This window comes from Diabrotica undecimpunctata, chromosome 5 (assembly GCF_040954645.1).
Source record: "Diabrotica undecimpunctata isolate CICGRU chromosome 5, icDiaUnde3, whole genome shotgun sequence".
Taxonomy (NCBI): domain Eukaryota; kingdom Metazoa; phylum Arthropoda; class Insecta; order Coleoptera; family Chrysomelidae; genus Diabrotica; species Diabrotica undecimpunctata.
The window spans coordinates 95,504,385-95,526,627 of NC_092807.1; the positions used below are offsets into that span (position 1 = coordinate 95,504,385).

At 29.9% G+C, this 22,243-nt stretch overlaps 1 protein-coding gene across 2 annotated transcripts in view; it reads left to right on the plus strand.

Moving 5' to 3' along the window:
- Ttd14 (TRPL translocation defect 14) overlaps positions 1-22,243 on the plus strand; it is an 85,673-nt gene that overhangs the window by 8,006 nt on the left and 55,424 nt on the right. For both annotated transcript variants that reach the window (XM_072532270.1, XM_072532271.1), the window contains one exon: positions 12,670-12,707. In XM_072532270.1, the coding sequence (XP_072388371.1) occupies positions 12,670-12,707 (38 nt within the window). The remainder of the gene's footprint in view (positions 1-12,669; positions 12,708-22,243) is intronic.

Genomic DNA, 22,243 nt, shown 5'->3' on the forward strand with positions numbered 1-22,243 from the left:
ATTTTTGTATTTTTCGGATTTTGTATATTAATATTTTTTGCCTTGGGTACGGGCAGAGATAATCTAGATTTATTATTACTTATGTATGAATCACTTGCACAAACAAAATAATTTGCTCCAAATAGCGCAGTGTTTAATGAAGATTTATAGACCATGCATTATAAAGGGCGATTAGATTGGCAATACATTAAATTTATGGCTTAATTATGGGAGCTGCTAAATAAGTTTTGAGATGTGGCAACATCGGTGTAGAACCGTCAAATGTGACATGAGTATAAACCCCCATAAATAGAAAAAAGTAAAATAGCAAAGTTGTAGGTAATAAAAAGATCTACAATGGACTACCTAAGTCTGACTTCACAATGGGCGGGGGTTTAAAAACCTTTCCAAACATTTCTAATTTGTGTGTATTTATCCCATCCGAAATTGGAAATATTGGTTTCTTCAATTGATTGAAGAATAAATAAGGACTTTTGGTTATGAACATTCATTCTGTGCGATTGGTATTATTTTTTGTTCGTAAATTTGTAAGAATATCAAAGTATTAAGATATTTAGTATGAATGTTCATATTTTAAGGTTATGTTATTGTTTGATTAAAACTTTTGATTAAAATCACTAGCTCTTAAAAAAGAATAAAACATTAATTTAAATATTTTTTAACTTCGTAAATAAATTCGTTGATTTATTGATTAATTTTGAAATAACCCCGACAAAAACTACAACAAAATACCTTGAAATACAGTAAAAAATAATTAAAGTTTTAATCAAACAATAACATAACCGTAAAATATGAACATTCATACTAAATTGATAGAAATACTTTGATATTCTCACCTCACAAATTCACGAACAACAAAATAACACCAATCACACAGAATGAATGTTCATAATCAAAGTAACTATTTATTCTTCAAACGATTAAAAAAAAACAATATTTCCAACTTCTTATAAAATAAATACACACAAATTAGAAATGTTTGGGAAGGTTTTTAAAATCTCCGCCCATTGTGACGTCAGAGCTTAGGTAGTTCATTTTTGTATTTACACTCTTTTCACATAACCTCAACATTTGCTAGAAAAATTCAAATAACCGAGTTTTTGAGTTTTATTTTTATCTTCCATAAATTCTTTTTTTCCCAAATGCACTGTAATTGTTTTTGATTAAAAGTATTTTATTTTGTTTTTTTTATCGAAAAAGCACCCTAATTTTTAATCGAAACCTCAAAATATCTGCTTTTTTCAATATTTCAGATAGGATTTAAAGAGGTTTTTATCTAAAAAATGCGACAACTGGATAACTCGTAATAAGCCGATCTCGTTATATCAGACAACAATAATACTGTAGCGCAGTCTGGTTATGCAAAAATCATGGATTTAACGGCGAAATTTTTCGCAGATATCTGAAGCTTTTAAGACATAGGTAAGGTTTACTAGATGACAAATAGAAAAAGTACTCATATTTTTACCTTGCGTTTTTTTTTAAACAATAATTTATGGTCACAATTTGATTTTTTGTCTATAAGTTTTTTCCGTTATATTTTACATAAACAATATTTATATCATTTTTTTATATCAAGAATATCTTTATTTTCCCGTTTTTTAAATTAAAATTGATAAATAATTTACGGAGATATTTGCTAAAAAGCAGTTTTTTTGCACTAATTTATAAATTTTATTAATTTTTTTATTAACAAAATAAAATGTTATTAATACATTTGAACATCAAGGAATTGCCGTCTTTTAAATTTGTGCGAAATTTCCCCCCCGATCAGTGAAATAGTTTAAAAGTTACTTAATTTATTTATCCCTGAGGCTAAATATTTAAACTATTGAACTTTTCATCGAAATTATTTACAAAATAAAAGTTTAAAAGAGGGGTATGTTTTTTACTTATAAACAATTGTAATAACTTCTATATTTTTCAAGCCACAGACATGTACGTACAACCATTGGATAGCTGGTAAAAAAAAAACACATTTAAAAAAAACCTTCTATGACCAATAGGAACGAAGTTAGGGACTATTTTCTAAAAAATCATATCTTCATTGTTTATAAACATTAAGAAGTAAAATTTGCACAAATTTTTAATGAAAATCTAAACTTTATATTGAAACTTACAGCTGTAAAATTCATCCAATTTTTCGAAACTTACAGCCCTTCGAAACGAAGGTACTTTCGAAAGTTCAACATAGGAAATTGGAGGGGATAACTGTTTCAGCTCCGTTTTTTTTTTCGAGATCGGAACTTCAAATTGAGACACGTAGATTTTACACGAGAATTTACATTATTTCTGCTTCCATTGCAGTTAGAAGCCTCTTTTTTTTTTAATCTGAGGTAGCTCGTCGAAATATGAATTATACATAGTTTTTACTGTCCGGGAATAATGGGAAACCTCGCAAAAATTGAGTCCATTTGAGATTTACTGTAAAAATTTTCACCCACCCCCTGAAAACTCGAAAAATTCCGGAAAATCAACATATATTTTTTTTTTTTCATTTTATATCAATGATGTAATAATACTTATATATTATATAAATTAAATTTTAGGTAATTTTTTACATATTATATTATTATATTTCTTGTATTAATTATAATTATGTTGATTTTCCGGGATTTCCGGGAGGGGGGAATGTCATCATTATTAATACTACGACAGACTATTCCAGCCAAATTAAAAAAAAGTAAGTTTTTACGGTGAATTTCAAATGGACTCCATTTTTCCGAGGTTTCCGATTATTCCCGGCCAGTGAAAACTATGTACTTATTTATATTTCGACGAGCTAACCCAGATTAAAAAAAAGCTTCTAGCTGCAATGAAAGCCGAGATTATGTAGGTAAATTTTTCCTACGTGTTTCAATTTGAAGTTCCGATTTCGAAAAAAAAAACGGAGCTGAAACACTTATCCCCTCCACTTTCCTATGTCGATCTTTCGACAGAAGTACCTTCGTTTCGAAGGGTTGTAAGTTTCGAAAAATTGGATGAATTTTATAGCTATAAGTTTCAATATAAAGTTTAGATTTTCATTCAAAATTTGTGCTATCATATGATTTTTTTAAAATAGTCCCTAACTTTGTTCCTATTGGTCAAAGAAGGTTTTTTTTAAATGTGAGTTTTTTTACCGGCTATCCAATGGTTGTACGTGCAAGTCTGTAGCTTGAAAAATATAGAAGTTATTACAATTGTTTACAAGTAAAAAACATACCCTTTTTTCAAACGTTTATTTTGTAAATAATTTCGATGAAAACGAAATATGCATTTAACTTTTGAGATAGTTTAAGTCTTAAAGAATCTTATGAAATATGCTAAATGTGTCTATCATCATTAATAGAGCAAGTTCAATAGTTTAAATATTTAGCCTCAGGGATAAATAAATTAAATAACTTTTAAACTATTTGACCGATCGGGGGGAAATTTCGCACAAATTTAAAAGACGGTAATTCCTCGATGTCCAAATGTATTAATAACATTTTATTTTGTTAATAAAAAAATTAATAAACTTTATAAATTAGTGCAAAAAAAGACAAAAAATCAAATTGTGACCATAAATTATTGTTAAAAAAAAGCAAGGTAACAATACGAGTACTTTTTCATCTATTCGTCATCTTCTAACCCCCACCTATGTCTTAAAAGCTTCAGATATCTGCGAAAAATTTTTCGACCTTTTTTTTAACCAGACTGGGCTATTCCGTTATTTGCTGCTATATCAATTAAACGGGATTAAATCGCATTGATGCCTTTTGTCGTTTCGCCAGTTACATAACGTGTAGGTAGCTATATTTGTTCTAACTTTTAATTGCCAAGTAATTAGAGAATCGAGGAAAGTATTTTGAAAACATTTTAGAAGATATATTATTTGTTTTTACATATCCATCATAAAGCTTGCGTAGCAGCCCTCGTTTTATAATCCAGTATCTTTATTTGATTTCGTTGAAATTAAAACTCCTTTTAAAACGCAATAAATTATAAAGCGCTATGTTGAAATATTTACCAAACAGAAATATTTGATCACACAATGGGAATTCCCAAAATGACTAAAATTAACTTGAAATTAATGATTGTGAATGATGGAATACAATATATATCAAATCAGTTAATAGGTTTCAAAACAATATTTAATTATATAAATATTAAAAATTACTATTTTTGAAAAATTATCGAAATAAATCAAAACTAGAAACATAAAGTTGTGTTCTATTTATATTTAACTAGAAATATCGTTTCTAAAAAGGTTTTGGAAGAGTTATTTGACTTACATTATAACTATTATTCCAAGTGTTTCCATTTTGTTCCAAAGTACACTGAAGGGCAAAAAAAGTGGTCACCCGAAAATAAAAATTCGTTGGAAGTTTTATGCACTGTTTCATATTGCGTCTCAATTTAAATATTTATTACGATTATGTATGCTTGTTTTTGACAGTTTTGACGTTTATTTTTTTGTTTTTTGTAGTCGCTGTTTACCTTTACTCTTTCGACCCCACTTTTTTTCTTTTCACCAAAAACTAATATTTATCATTTGGTCATATAATGCGGCTCTATGGATGTGTTTGATCATATTAATATTTTCTTTAATTAAGGTTGGAGTCCTTTTATACTGGGATATATTGTTCCAATGATTTTTTAGTGGGACGATATATCCCAATGGTATCGAAATAAAATTTTTCAATGGGTTTCAACCTTTTATTATATGAAATAAAAGCCTTAAAAACAATTTTCTTTTGAATTTTACCAATAATAATTCACAGTATAAGTAATAAAACAAAAATCTACAAACAAACGAGGGGATGTACCGCTAGAAAGGGTTGGAAAATACAAATACCTGGGAACTTGCATTTCAGAAAATAAGGATCAAACAACCGAAATAATGTCCAGGATAGAAATAGCAAGAAATAAGTAAAAATGAAAACAGTTCTGTGCAATAAAGACCTTAGTTTAGAACCAGAGTAAGGAGTAAGAGCTCTGAGATCTTACGTGCTACGTGTTTTCGATACTACAAAATATGGACTTGAAAACTGGACACTGAAACAAAAATACACAAATAAGTTAGTCATTTGAAATGTGGTGTTACAGAAGGATGCTTAGAATAGCATGGACACACAAGAAAACGAACACGGAAATATTGCGAGAAATGGGCAAAGAATAGGAAACAATAAATACAATAATAAAAAAAGAAAGTTACAATATCTGGGACACGTAATGGGGGAACACGATTATTATTATGGCAAATTACCGCCAAAATGTCGATGTCATTTTATTTTTAAAGGCGATTGGACAACAATAATTAATTCCAAGCCTTCCTGAATACTGGATAATGCTTATCATTCACAATAAATATTTGGTAAAATACGATTAAGTTCATAGACTGAATGTCGCTGAATATCACTTGTATTCGTGTATCATATATAAACATAGTTACTGTTATTAGCATATTTTTATTTAGTCGATTACTAAATTAAAATATGTGTTCTCCGATAACAATAAATAAAAAATTATGACGACGTCATTATAATAAAACGTTAACGAAGCCAAACTGTTGCCGGGTTGGTTTATATTTATTGTGGTTTTGATTGAATTATAATTGATCACGCAAAATAATAATTGATTTGAATAAATCAGTCGCAGAATGGCTGGTACCTAATTGTTTGCAATCAATACGACGAAAGTTATATTTAAAATGACAAAAAGGGACAAAAAGTTAAATGGAAATGCTTAACTGCTATTTTTAACACGTTCAATGCGTATATCAATATGTTTTCTTTAATTCGTAGTTTTCACCTTTAATAGTGGTTGTTACGCTTTTTGGTAGAACATAAAGTTTTGCAAATGCAAATTTTTCAAAATAAAAACAAAAATGTTTAAATGGGGCTTGATTTAATTAATGGGGACAATTGATTTCATTAAATAATATTTGACGTTTCGATTTACATCCCAGAAATCGCTTTCAAAAAAGATATTTAAACAATTGTGCGAAAAGTACAACCAACAAGTTATTAAATTAGGTTATGTTTTTCAAAACTCACTTCTGACCTACTTCGCCCTGATCTTGTAGGCAATAGCCCTCTCTTTATTATAATATTCTAATATTCTGACTGTATTGTGTGTTATATTGTTTTATTTGTTTGTATAATGTGTGTTTAACGTAGATTATATGTTTATGTACTTTTTGTTGCGTATGTAGTGTTTATAATATTGTAGATGATGTCTGGGACATCCTTTTATCCACTATTGTTGGTATGTTCTTGTTGTTGGCTTCTTCTTTTGGCAACCAGCCTACATTCTGCTGATGAGTTTGCGACACATTTTTCTTCATTAAGTAGGATGAGAGCTGCTTCTTTAATTTTTGTCTTTTGATGTCTGTTTCTTTTATAATTATTGATGCAACTTGCCATTATACTCTGTCCTCGTTATTCATGGCATGTTTATATAGATCGTTTGTAGATTTGTATTCTATCTATAGATCGCAAGACCAACCATACACAAGAAAGATCAAAGAACTGCATGTATAAAATACTCTGTGAATGCAACAATTTCTATGTGTGAGAAAAATTTAACAACTATCTAATAATCTTTTTCAAAAACATTATTTATCTTATCAATATAGCGAATAGCAAAGCACTTACAATTGGTACAATATAAATCCCCATGCATGTCATTATCTACGTCAGCGTTCTAAATTGACATTGTTGCCAAATAACAAAAAATTCTTGAATTCATTTTAAATCAAATATATATCACATAATTATTGTAGAAGGGGATTATACAATAAAACAAATTAATATTCAATGTAAATAAATAAAACAATTACTAATAATATAACATTAATAAAGAATTTTTCATTACTTATTAACTATAAATGTTAATCAATATTTTTTCTTCAGGTTAAAAAAATTAAATAAATTAAATAAAAATAAATATAATTATAAAAAATTATAAAAAATATAAAAATATTAAATAAAATTATATGACATTTAAAAAAATATTAAAAAGTATAAAAATTGAATAAAATTAAGTAAACTTATATAAAGTTAAATAAAATTAAACAAAATTAAATAAAACTAAATTCAATTAGGTAAAATTAAGTAAAATTAAATAAGATTTATAACATTAAATACAATTAAGCAAAATTAAGTAAAATTAATCAAATTTAAATAAAATTCTAAATAATTATAAAAAATTACATAAATTAAATTATATAGAAATTATATAGAAATAAATAAAATTAATTACAATAAATGAAAGTTTATTTTAGAAATTTAAAGTCGTTTATTAATAAGTATTTACAAATGGAAAGTTTTTAATAAACGTTAATTAATATACCCTCATTATTAATGTCATTTTTAGAATATAATGATAATCAAACAGGAAATAATTAAGCATAAATACAAGATAATAATGAAAATATATATGATGAATAGATTTTATATTATATTTAACAAATTTTGAAAATTACTAAAATCATTAAACAACATTTTTAAGACACTTCAAATTTTAAAGAACTTAAATGTGTAGTTTTATTATAAAAAATATTAACAATTCAGTAATAAGCAGACATAATATTTCATTAAACTACATATAGTAATAACATGCTATAAGAAGTATTCACTTTTGTCGGCACTCTTCGTCAACATGTGGAATGCATATTATAGATTCCCTTGTCGACTAATTTATCAATCTGTCTGCTTTGCAGCTTGTAGAAAGCACAGTGGTAAAGATTTGAATTGAGTTTCGCCAAGTAGGAAATCTTAGGATTTCTAATGATGTTGATAATTGTTTGGTGACTGAAATAGTTTATAATTTGCTATCCATTTTAATTTTAAGAGCCGCTACTGATTTTTGACAATTAGTTTGACTTGATCGGTTTTTTATTTAATAAAAGTGGATCCCTAATATTGTTCTGAAGCTATTTTTTTGTGGCATTATAAAGTAATTACTATTTAAATGGGAATAAGCCACAATTACAGGTTAAAGTACGTTTATTGACGTTTCAATTTCCACTTCGGAAATCGTTCTCAAAATGCAAACATTAGTAAATTAGTCAATTTACTACTTTTTTTGGTCAACTTTTTTGACAGTGTGTTTTTGTGGACTTTCATTGTTTTAACGTTGCAGCACTGTGACTATCAATGTTTAAGCCAAAAAAAATTGTTTTATTTACTAATGTTTGCATTTTGAGAACGATTTCCGAAGTGGAAATTGAAATGTCAATAAACGTACTTTAACCTTTAATTGTGGCTTATTCCCATTTAAATAGTAAAAGTGGATCCTTTGTTTATGTAAATGCGATGTTTCAAATGGTTTATATGGATTGAATAAAAACTGTACTTTTTCTTCTCTCTAGTTAGAAAATCATTAGCAACAAAGCTGTTTTTAATAGTTGGCATAAACCAACAAAAAACACTTTTTATGCGAGGCTAAAATTATTAACAGTTCTCTCAAAAAAAAAATTGGACAGTCCTACTTTGTCTTTATTAAATAAGTTAAAACTATTAAACATTAAAAATTTCACTAAAAAGTTGCGATCTAATTTGTTTATAAGAGATTTAAACAAAATAAACTCTGAAAATCTGGTTAATGGAAGATATAGAACAACTCAAAACGAACATTTTAAGCTTTGGTAAATGTTTGTGTGTTAATTTTTGACAAAGGTATTTATGTAACTTTTAATAACTAGCTCTGAGGCATACGGTCAGCTCACAGCGAATAAAAACCAATACTTACATATATACCATGCGGTCCATATGTATGGAATAAATTCATTTTTGGCGTTATTATGTACTATCTGAAAAAACCTGAAATAGGTCGATTTTTATTCTTAAATTAACAATTTACAGTATAAAAATATTATCCCCTTTCAGCACCCCCTTTGAATTATAAGCACCCACTCGAAAATTTTAAATAACCAAGGGGACGTGTGACACCTTATTAGAAAGGGATTTTAGTCCTATGTTCAGAAATATAAAGTTTTTTAAGTTTAGTGCAATCATAACTGAGAAAACTGATTTTTAAGATGTAAAATTTTGATAATGTCTATCACAAAACTTTGGGTTGAATGAAGATAATAATGTCACATATTATTTAGAATGAATTTTCCAATGTAATTTTCAATTAAATTAAATGTTCAAAATAACCACCATTCACTTCTTGACAATCGCCGAGGCGATTTTCGCAATATGCGGAGAGTCTTGTTGGTATTAAATAGATTGATCTATCTCATTTGGATGATTTACATCAGGAAAAAATATTATATTGTAGGCACTAAAAAGTTAAAAAAAATCTAGATAAACCTCACCATCAACTGTGCCCTCAAAAAAATAAAGACCAATAATTTTATTGTTACTGATACCAGCCCAAATGTTAATTTTTTTAGGATATTGCCTGAGTCTCATACACCCAGTGAGGCTTTTCTCTGAGTTTGTTAACCGTTTAGTTTAAATGAAACGTCGCTTCATCAGAAAATATTATTTTGTTTATGAACTGCAAATCTGCGTTCATTCTGCCCATCATCATTTCACAGAATTCTTGCCTTCTATCAGGATCATCTTCATTTAACTCCTGAACTAACTGAACTTGTAAGGGTGGTATTTTTCTTTATGCAAAACTCTCAAAATGACTCTCAAAACTCTCAAATTTAGTTACATCAATGACGACGGCCAGTTTTCGAGTTGTCTTATGCGGATTTTCCTCAATCTCTAAAAGTACATCTAACTTTTTTTCATCAGTAAATTTAACATTTCTACCTTGTTTTTCAACATTTTTTACATGTCCAGTATAACGAAACTTCTTTTCAATTTTCTAACTGTAGACTGCGAAACTTTTTGACCAGGGTATTTATTATTAAACATTTCACAAACCTTCTTTTGAGTTCTTGTTTTATTACTAAAACGTATCATAATTAAAATGTCTATTCTTTGAGTATCGGACAAATGAGCCATAATTAAATTTAATACGCGCAAAAATATTGTACTGCCGTCTTTTAGTAACTTTAAATAACTAAATGACAGCAGCCTACTAGATTCATATCAATTATTTATTTGGCTTTTTGATTAATATTTTATTATCTTCAAAGTTTTTTCCCTAATGTTTAGCAGAACAGATACGAAAATACCTGATTATTTCAGATACTTCAAAAGTATATTTTAATATACCAGGCACTATTGCTGATTTAAAAGTTAGGATAACGGAAGAAACTAAAAAAATAACCCCCGGGTCATACAAAATATTGTACGAGAATTCCAAAATCGCCTCGGTTATTGTCAAGAAGTGAATAATGGTTGTCAAGTTGAACATTTAATTTAATTGTAAAAATCAATTTTCTCAGTTATGATGGCACAAAATTCAAAAAACTTTATATTGCCGAACAGAGGACTAAAATCTCTTTCTAACAAGGTGCCACACCACCCCCTTTGTTATTTAAAATTTTCGAGGGGGTGCTTATAATTCAAAGGGAATGCTGAAAGGGGATAATATTTTTATACTGTAAATTGTCAATTTAAGAATAAACATCGACCTGTTTCGGGTTTTTTTTAGATAGTACATAATAACGCTAAAATTGAATTTATTCCATACATATGGACCTCATGGTATGTAAAATCCAAGTAGATACAGAGGTGCATATTACTTTATCATTTTAAATAAAAAAAGTTATAGCAGTTTATAGTTAAAATTTTCGTTAAAAAGTGGTGAATTAATTTGTTTTAGTTTATTAAGTTTTACTTAGTTTTTAGCTTTAGTAACATTTTTGTTAATTTAATTAATTTAGAGTTTTAAATAAAATTGAGCCATAAACGTTGGCAGTTGGCATCACGGTTAATGGTGTAACGTAATATTTTGCCTACCACATAGGGTATTATTATAAGGGGTTGAAAATTAGGGACAGAAGTTACTGGGGGTGGAGTAAAATAAACTATACTTATGCGAACGGAACTCATAGTTTATTTGCAGTAGCTGGGTCGTGGATAAGTTGAATGGCAAGGGGGTTGGATTGGAGCAACTACAAAACTGAAACAAAAGGGTACTTACACTTGAATCTCCTGGAACAAATGGACAAACAAAAGAACAGGAAAGACCTCTAGCTATTTAAAATAAGGACGCCGCTTTGAGGTGACAAATTATAAAGATTACAACTAGTTGTAACTATTGAAATAATTATTAGAAATGCAAAATATATCTTTTTAAATGAAACTCAAAAAAGGGGTTATAGAGTTAGTTAAGGGAAATAAACAAAATGATTTAGAAAAAAAATTAAACATTTATTGTTGTCTCACCACAAACAGTTACAAAAATAGACAATACAAAATTACTATATTAATAGTCACAACGGTAAATACAAAAATAACAAAGAGAAACACTTACTATTGTTACTGGGCTATAATTTATAACACCAATAAAATATTACAAATAAAAAATTATCTTTTTAAATGATGAAAGCAATTATTAAAAAAATGTCTATCTTTACTTTAAAATTTAAACACAAAAAGTTACCTTGATTTTCACTGAATTTCTTTACTTCACATATTCTCTACATTTCTGTGGTTGTAACTGGAGATTCACTGCCACGCAAAAAACTTTATCTATAGACTGGGAACATTAAACTGCTACTATTAACTTTACACTGCTACACATTTTCCCATAAAAAAAGGACGAAAGACGAAGATATTACAAATTTGAAGAAATTAGGACAATCGCTAAAGTTAACCGCTCATGACAACGACCTTAGCGAGAGTGATGTGATTCTTAAAAATCATTTACTTCCCAACTTAGTATAAACAAAACATATAAACTGGAATATTTCGTTCATTTGACGGCGAAAAATATGTTAAAGCGATTTCGATCAAAGGGATAAAAAGGAAATACACATCTGTTTTACATAAACAAACTCTTAAAAACGTGTTTATATTATTTTGTGAAGCAAAAGGGAATTGAAAATACTTTTTGCGTATTTTAACTTGTACGATAGGAAAGAGAAATACACAATAGAACTTAAAAATATTCTTTGGTATTTTAGCAAATACGAGGGGATTTCAATACATACTGAGGAATTTTCTCCCGCAGTCGCAGCAAGCCGACGTCCGACTCAAGAGCCTTATTAAAAGTTCCATATCTTGGTCAAAAATTAAAAATAAAATCAAACATGGAACTGTCTTTAATTATATCAAAATGATTTACTGTAAATAACTTCTTTTAGTACTGAAAAAAAATTATAAAACGAATTTTTTAATTCAATTTAGAAATTACTTGTTTCATATTTTCATTTCTAGAGCAATTTACTTTCGTATTTCTTAAGCTATACAGTAGAGTGGACCAACTCGATCAATAATTGATTTTTTAGTAGACAGCTGCATTTTTAGTTAGCTTTTTGTGATTTACTTTCAGAATGTGTAACTAATTATTTATGATAAATATAAATATATGAATATTTAAAGTATATTTGTAAAATTATGTATCACATAAAATTGTTAAATATGTAATTTTACAACAAATAAATACCTTTTATCGTTGAAAAATATTTGAGAAGCGAAAATACATACCTACTATTTTTAAATTGATTTAAATTTACAGATTATTGGCAATTGTGCAAGGCTTTGAACGAAGAATTTTCACAAATTTAAGTTCAATTCTAGATCGCAATGATTTATTTAGGTATTAATTGATTTGTTGTTTTATTTTCAGCGGAGGCATAAAGTTTGCAGACCTGAATCAACATGAGAGTAAGTTTTTTTCAATTATTCATATTTTGGCAACTAAAACTTTTACTACCTTCCTTGTATTGGTCTTTATAGAAAAACATCACTTTTTGTAGTGGCTTATTTAAAGACATTTTTTGCAAACGTAATTTGTTTTTCTTTATAGTTTTATTATTCAGGCAGTGGCGCACCGAGGAGGGGGTTTTGGGGGTTAAAACCCCCCCAGGACCCTATTCCGACACTGTTACTTACATATTTTAAGAACTCAAAATGGAGGTAACATCATAAAAAAAATTTGGTGACCAACCAAACCCCCCCCCCCCCCCAGAGGCAAATTCTAGGTGCGCTACTGTATTCAGGAATCCATTGCTCTTTGTTAAATAAGTATCGAAACATACCGTAGGCAGAAATAAGTGTTTGTAGACCAGGGAAGTAGCGATTTTCTCAAGACACTCTTTGATAAAGGTATCTAACAAGTGCTTTTGATAAATTTGGTAATAATAATATGTAATAAACAAAATATGCAAAAGATTAAACTTCATATTTTACTTATAAACAATATATAAACAATGTAAGATCGCTATTTGATTTTAAATACCAAAGGTGAACCGGTAAATTATATGGAAAGGTTATATGAGAGTTTGTAAAGTTATTTTTGTTAATGTATTGATTAATTATTGCAAAAATGACTTCAAAAGTATTTTCTAAAAATTTACAAGAAACTTTAATTTCGCGTGAAAATAGGGACAATTTCACAAATAAGCTATAAAAATATCAAGAAATTTCAAATAATAGTTATTCCAAAATTGAAATTGTTTATCCCAGAAAGTTTTATCTACAACGTTATTATGTGTAAACTATTGGGTCTATATAAATTCTGAAAGCACCAAATTGAAGATTATACATATTATGAAATTAAGGGACTATTACCGTCTAGATCCGTCTTTCAATCAAGATGGCGTCCGATAGTCAAGTCGCAGTTTTAACAGCGGAACTAAATAAGCTAAAAAAACGGGTGTGGCAGTCCAGTGGGACTGCCGGTAGAAGTTATACTTCTATACACGCGTTCGCCGTTAAAAATTTGTATAGGAGTCAATCTGCACAATCATTACATATGTAATGCTATAGGTAAGAGAGAGCAGAAAGAGAAAAAGAATTAGTTATATAGGTATATGGTGCATCGTTTGCTGTATATAAACATTTGACCTTTAATAGGAGTATAGTAAATGAAGGATTGTATCAATATTTTAATGAAAATATATATTTTTATTTTTATATATGAATAAAGGGAGTTGAATGCAAAAAAAAATTTACACATACTTTGCAGTAAAATTCATTGTTTATTTTGTTATTAATATAAAAATTACAATACAATAAATACACTGCAACATAATTCAATATAATAATACAATATAAATTAAAATGTAATATTCATAAGTATTTAAAACTGCCAATACACATTAACTTACTTTACGAAGATAAAAATAAAAACCAACAACTCGGATTATGTTGTAAATTTTCATTTTATTTTAAAATTTATGTTTTTTGCATAGATTACATATATTTTATAAGATTAACGTGAGGTTTTTAAATATTTCAAAAATAAAAAAGGAAATTCATAATTGGGATTCGAACTCACAACCACCAGCGTATGAACCAAACACGTAAAGGATTTGCCAATTAGACATGACACTAACGGATTTCAAAATTGACAGTTCTCGGTAAAACAGTGATTATTTTGAAATACAAAAGCCTAAAATAATTATAAACGTTTAATTTTAAATAATACAAAACATATCACATAAATAATAATATTAATACATATTATATTATATAATATATATATATATATATATATATATATATATATATATATAATATTAAATACAAAAGGAACATTTTTATTCTCGAGAGAGGAAGAGAGAGCAAATATATCTTCTGTCTTTCTCTTACTCATTATCTTACATATGTAATGGTTTCACAGATTCACTCTCATGCAAATTTCCAACGCCGACCGTGCGTATAGAAGTATAACTTCAAAAAGCAGGAATTAATTGACATATTAGTGAATTAAAAGTTACTACTGTCCGGTTCTAATCCTCAGTTATCAGATTACGTTAATAAATTAACATAAACAGTACAAAAAGGTATTAAAACCGATTATTGGAAGCAACGAATCGTCTACTGTAAATACCATTCCTAGACAAGGTCATGTAAGCCCGCTCTTCTGAGTACTTCCTCATTTCTGACCCTGTCCGTCCATGATATTCTGAGCATTCGACGCAGGCACCACATTTCGAACACTTCAAGTTTGTTAATGGAACTGGCCTTTAACGTCCATGCTTCCATTCCGTACAGGAGAACAGGCCACACGTAACACTTAAGCATCTTGTATCGGAGGTTGAAGTCCAATTTGCGATCAGTCAGAAACTTACGAAGCCTCAAAAAAGCATTTCTGGCTTGTTCAACTCTGCTCTTTATTTCATTCTCGGGGTCCCAACCCTCATTCAGCAAACATCCCAAGTATTTGAATTGCCTGACTTGTTCGATTTCTTCTCCAGAGACATATATCTTTGCGTTGGGGTAATCATTTCTACTTATAATCATTGATTTTGTCTTCTTGATATTTATTTTCAAACCCCGAGCTTCACTTGCATGAGTTAGATCATTCAAAAGGCATTGAAGATCTTCGATGTTATCTGCCACTATGGCTGTATCATCGACATACCTGATGTTATTAATAAATATGCCGTTAACTTTAATACCCTTATTAGAGTCTTCCACTGCTTCTGCGAAGGCTTTTTCTACGTATAAATTGAACAGCATTGGAGACAGTATACAACCTTGCCTTACTCCTTTTTTAATGGAGAAATCTTCTGTTTCGTTGGAATTTTGAAGACGTACTGTTGCTGTCTGATTCCAATACAGATTGGCAATGATTCTTATATCCTTTGCATCCAATCCCAACTCTTGTAGGTATTTTATCATCAATTCATGTTTTACATTATCGAATGCTTTCTCGTAATCGATGAAACAGATAAAAACATCCTTTCTTTGATCTAAACAATTCTGTATCAATGTTTTCAATGACAACTATGACGTCATGTTTTTCGGAGCACTGGCAAACTGAAAAAAATTTAAAATTAATTAACATCTCTGGCTTTTAATTACCTAATTTCTTAATTAGGATTAGTGTAATCCTGATGTACTTTATTTCCATTACTTGTTTAATATCGACTTCTTACATCTTATTGGATCTTTGATTCTCTTGATCTTACTGATTATTATTGTTCTAATTTTCTGAATTTAAATCGCCAAATTCTTTTGCTCTTGTATTAAATCTGTGAACTAGTCTCTGTAGACTATCTTCATTTTGAACTATCAATGTTACGTCGTCTGCATAACCCATATTATCTATCCCTATCTATAGGTTCCGTAAGTTCTCCATCTATTCTGATTTCCTTCTTATAGTTTTGATAGACGTTTTCAATTGTTTTTATAATATCCAGCGGGATCTCTTTATTATACAAGAGATGCGAAGGAATGAGATGAGAAACATTAGAATGCGGGTCTATTGTACTATAATGCTTTCTCTGTAATCTGTTTTATGACGAATATTAATATAGCAATCTATCACCAAGTGATAGCTTATAAGATAAATAAGCAAAATTGCATATATAAAGGAAAGAGAAGAAGAATAAGTGTTTTTATAATCATCTTAGTTCTTTCCAATTTCACATATTTAATCTTATCTTTGCTCGGATTAATATGTGGTCGCTTGCTTCAAAAATTTGTTGAGCACTTCGATGTCTTTGATTATTTGTTTTTATGTTCGTTGTGATAAAATCTATCTCATTTTGACACTGCCATCTGGGCTTATCCATGTCAATTTGCGTTGAGGGTTTTTATCGAAAAAAGAGTTAAACCACAATTTGACTTTCTTCTTCTTCTTCAGGTGCCATCTCCGCTACGGAGCTTGGCAATCATCATAGCTATTTTAATTTTTGAGGCAGTAGCTCTAAATAGTTGTTTTGAGCTGCATCCAAACCATTCTCTCAGGTTCTTGAGCCATGAAATACGTCTTCTTCCGATGCTTCTTCTGCCATCTATTTTTCCTTGCACTATGAGTCGCAGGATGCCATACTTGTGCAGGATGTCCGAGATACTGTAGCTGTCTTTCTTTAATTGCAAATTCAACTTCCTTCTCTTTACCTATTCTTCTCAGTATTTAATTGTTCATAACTCTATCTACCCAGGAAACCCTCGTAATTCTTCTATAGGTCCACATTCCAAAGTCGTTAAGTCGTCTCATTGTGTCTAGATTTAACGTCCATGTTTCCACTCCATAGTATAGTACACTGTATACGTAACATTTTGTTAGGCGTACTTTAAGAGCTAATGTTAAATCTTTGCTACATAGGGCCTTTTTCATTTACATAAAATTAGAACGTGCTTTTTTGATTCTGACTTTGATTTCTGCAGTGTAGTCATTATTTTCTGTTATAAGTGTTCCTAGGTAAGTATACTTTTTTACTCTTTAGATCTGCTGGTCTTCTACTGTCAAGATTTCGTTAGTATTATGGTTGTTTTTACAAATTTTCATAAACTTCGTCTTTTCGATATTGAGCGAGAGTCCGTACTGCCTACTACACATTACTATTTTACTTATGAGTCTTTCCAGGTCTTGTAAGCTATCGGCTATTATTACTGTATCATTTGCATATCTGATGTTGTTAACTAAGACTCCATTTACTCTTATGCCGACTGTTTCATCTTCCAGAGTTTCTCGAATTACCGCAATAATAGAGGTGATAGTATGCAGCCTTGCCTGACTCCTCTCTTTATTTCTATTTCTTCAGATGTCTCTTTTTCAATTCGTACTATTGCTCGTTGATTATACTTTGTTATTAGCCTTAAATCTCTTTCATCTAAGTTTTTATTTTTTAGAATTTCCATTAGTCGGTCATGTTTTACTTTATCAAACGCTTTATTGTAGTCTATAAAAAAGACGTAAAGAGGACGGTTAATATCCAAACATCTCTGCGTTAACACGTTGAAAGAGAATAGTGCCTCTCTGGTACCCATACCATTGCCGAACCAATATTGACTTTAAAATAAGTTTATTTTGATTTTCGATTTCGACTTACGAAATGGTGGAAAAAATTTCCGAAGTGAAAATCGAAACGTCATAATAAACTTATTTTAAACTAAAATTGTGGTTAATTCCCAATAAAAATAGTAAATTATAATAAAATGTCACAAAAGCTTCAGGGTACTATTTTTTGTAAATTGTTTATCTCTTTTTTTATGTATCTTAGATATAAACTGCACTATTAAATAAGATTAAATTCTTAATAATTGTCGACACTAACAAATACATAAACTTCAAGTGCATTGTTCATAAATATTTTACGGATTTAACCTTGATTTACGGTCCCACTTACAGGTAAATGTTATCGTTCTCATGTAAATAATCATAAAATATATCTTTATGTCTCAGTTAAAAATGTTCTGTGAGATTATCAACGAAATATATACCGTGATATGGATAGTGGGGCCCTAAAGTAACTGATAAAGCTTGATAAATGTTAAAATAAAATGAGGGTGACCTTTAGTCATGGACGTATACACAAAAATGTCTAAAAAAGGAATGTTTTGAAATTGAATGTATTTTGAATCAACTAATCAATGGGAATTACTTATGTCCACACCCTGTCATGTGATGGTAATTAACAAAACATACTATATACTGTGCGAATTAATTGGGACAAACATGTTTTTCTGGTCTGAGTTAAAATAATGATTACCGGTGATGATCCGAACCGCCTCAAACCGGTTATATCTACCTAGAGGCAGTATGCCGGAACGAGCTTAGCTGTAATTTACTCATTTGATTGGTTTTAGAATGCCAGTAGTTCAGTTGTGTTATGAGCCTTTCTGCGTGGCAGCCGGTGGTTATTATTATGTTCCTTGTAATATGTGTTACTTTTGCTTGTTCAAACATGGACATTACTCATACGAAGCGTGTTAAAGTAATTGTTCTCAATGAACATACGTCTATGACGTAATGACTGAGAAATATAGCTACGGCAGTTGGTGTGGAAACTAAAGTGTTTCAAGAATTTTAACATTTCAAGATTCCTGATTGTCGTATCTAAAAAGAAAAGGGAAATGTGGGCTATAAGGAAAACAACTTCAAGAAGTGATATAATTCTAATAATAAATAGCAAACTAAATCCAAGAAAGACAAGCGCAGACCTTTGAAGGGATTTATTGGATTCCGGTGTTGAAGTGAGTACGTTAGCTGTAAAGGCTTCTGAAAGTTGGCCTGAAGGCAAGAAAACCGAAAAAAAATCAATGTACGACACACAGACAATGATTAATAACGCTTTGCATGTGTCGCTTTTTCCGGTCGTCAAAAAATAGGACGAGATCATATCCAACAAACTGTAAAATACCCTTCTGAACAGTGTTAGTTCTTATCACCAGACCTAAATCCGATTGAGACTTATGGCATATTCTCAAGAAACGTTTATCTAAGATTAATTGAACTACAAACTAAATAAATTAATTGATCATGAGAAAAAATACGTACATTTATTTAATTTTCGTGGTTATAATCTACCTTATTTAGAAAAGGTTATTTTCGACTTATTCTGGGGATCCTAAATCTTTAACAAATATAAAAATACCGAAACCAACTTTCAGAGAAAAGGTCGAAGTACTCTACACCACAAGTTTAGTCTAAACGCATATCAGTGTTTGTCTTTTGATTATATTATTCTTTACCAGTAAATTTCTTTTTTTAGGCTTATCGCTTTTTGTCGACTTTTTGTGGCTGGCCTTCAGCTGCATAAGATACGTGTATAAATCAAATCAAGATCAGTCGTTTCTCCATGTTAAATAATATTGATAAGATAACTATCTGAAAAAGCATTAACATTTATATAAGTTAAATATTAACATTTATATAATATCAATATATTTTGTTATTTATTATAAATTGTATGGTAGCGTATATGAACTGGAAAAATATTTTTTACAACACAACTACTTAAAAATAACTTCGGCTTGTTTTTCCACAACTCCGGCCGTTTCTTACGAACTCGCTCTGTTAAAACAACTTATATGGTTAATTTAACATTAAATTTGTTAACAAACAGCACATTCGAAATGTACTAAAAGACTACATACAAATTAAAAAAGAAACGTCAAAATCCATCAACAAGAATTGGAGATATAGTTTTTAGCGCGAATTTTAAGTACCCCCTCCACTACTTCAAGCTGAACGAATTGGATCTCTGTACTCATTTAAATTCACATAAAACTTTAGTTCTTGATCTTTCAAATGCCGTAAATTAAGTTCCCTAATTGTTGTCTAGAAACTAGAAATAAAATATGATATGAGAAATATATGCACAAAAAAATAAGAGAATTGACTGGAATGGGTACAAATTGGACAGCAAGGATACTTAAAAGACAAAAAAAGAGTACTACTAATAGATTTACCAGAGAAATTTAGACGATGGGAGGAGTACGTTAGAGAACTTTTCCAAGATGAAAGAGGTGAAATGCACGAAATACAAGAATTAAATCCTTTAGAGCAGCGGTGCTCAAAAGGTTGATCGCCAAAGTTTTTGAAGTCGATCGCGATTCACGGAGAAAATACGGGGACTATCCTGACTCACCATATGTGCATGATCGAAATAATTATGATGCTAGGTACTTTTCTTTGCAATATGACGAGTCAACCGATATGACTGATACCGCCCAGTTGTGTATTTTCATTCAGATAGTATTTTCTGAGATGTTGGCTAAAGAATTGTTAACAATGCTGCATCTGAAAGAAAAAACTTCCGATTTACAAACTCGTGTGTATTACAACAGATGGTGCACCATCCATGACTGACGTTAACAATGGATTTGTTGCAATTATGTCGAGCTAACGATAACTTTTCATCGTTTTTTTTTTTATTTCATTGCATCATTTACCAGCAAGTTTTGTGTTTCAAAATGTTAAATATGGACGACATGAAGATGACAACAAAAATTGTGAATTCAATCAGAGCGCGAAGCTTGCAACGACGTCTTTTTAAAGCGCAATTTGAAGCTAGTGACTCCGCGGAACACACTTATTTAATTCTGCGTACAAATGTGAGGTGGTTGAGCCTTGGAAATTTTTTAGATAGGTTCTAGGAGCGACTTCCCGAAATAATTTATTTTTTAGAAGAACGAGGGGACGACACTCATCTACTTCACAACGAAAAATGGCTCAGTGATCTGGCTTTCCTAACAGATTTAACAAATCATTTGAACTTCCTTAATTTTGAACTACAAGGTAAAAATAAAACAATTATCGATATGATGAGCGCAATACATTCTATTGTCAACAATTTGAAATTATTGATTAAGCAAATTAGCAGAAAGGATTTAAACAACTTTCCATCGTTGAAAAAAAGGGTAGCCGCTCATTTGAATTATGTTTATTACGAGACGGAGCTGCAAGCACTTCATAGTGAGTTTGAAAGACGCTTTGCTGATTTTAAAAACTGACAGATATTGTAGCATTCATGTCTAATCCATTTTATTGTGTGAAGACGGTAAAAAAATAGCCACTGAAATATCCGTTACGTTCAACATGGAGATTATTTCCGTCCTTAAATACACCTTAAATCCAGAGCGACCGATACGAAATTTTGGATCGTCTGAGAAATATCCGTCTTTGAGACAAGTAGCTCTGCAGCTCGCAGTATTCTTTGAATCAACATACTTGTGTGAATCTGCATTTTCCCAAATGAAGATAGTGAAATCAAAATATCGTAATCTGCTAACTGACGAACATCTCTCTTCATGCTTGCGTTTGGCCCTCGGTAATTACGTACCATCATATGAAATACTTGTGGATGATATACAGTGCCATGCATCAACATCCAAATAAAATTAATATGAAAACCATGACTTTAATTACAACTCTCTGTAGTTACAACTTTTTATCAACTAAAAATGTGTACTTTTTTACATATCATGTAAAAAAGTTTTTTATTTTCAAAAGTGTTTTTTTTACTATGCTTTGTTTTTAAACGAGGAGCAGTAAACTAAAGAGACAGATTCACAGCCAAGAAAGTCACAGTAAAGTTACCAAATACATCTTCTTTTTTGGTTGATCATATCGGCCTTCGACGGTAATCCAAAAATATTATATTATATTAATACGTAGCTAAAGAGTTCTAAACACAACTCTCTTTTATATAAAAGCAGACTAAAAATCTAAAAATTAAAAGAATAGTGCAGAAAACACAAAAAATCGCCGATATAACTTAATTATCATATGAAATGCCATTAGTGTCAAAATTTCATAACAGTGGAGTAAACTTTTTTAAGGTTGGACCAATTACAAACAAACATTGCGGCGTGGTAAATTTCAATTACTCCTCCTGGTTTAAAAACAGGGTATAGCAGTCGATCTCCGGAAGCTTGTAGTTTATGTGGTAGATCTCATGCAGCATAAGTTTGAGCACCACTGCTTTAGAGAGACAGAAGATCACGATAGATGAAATCAA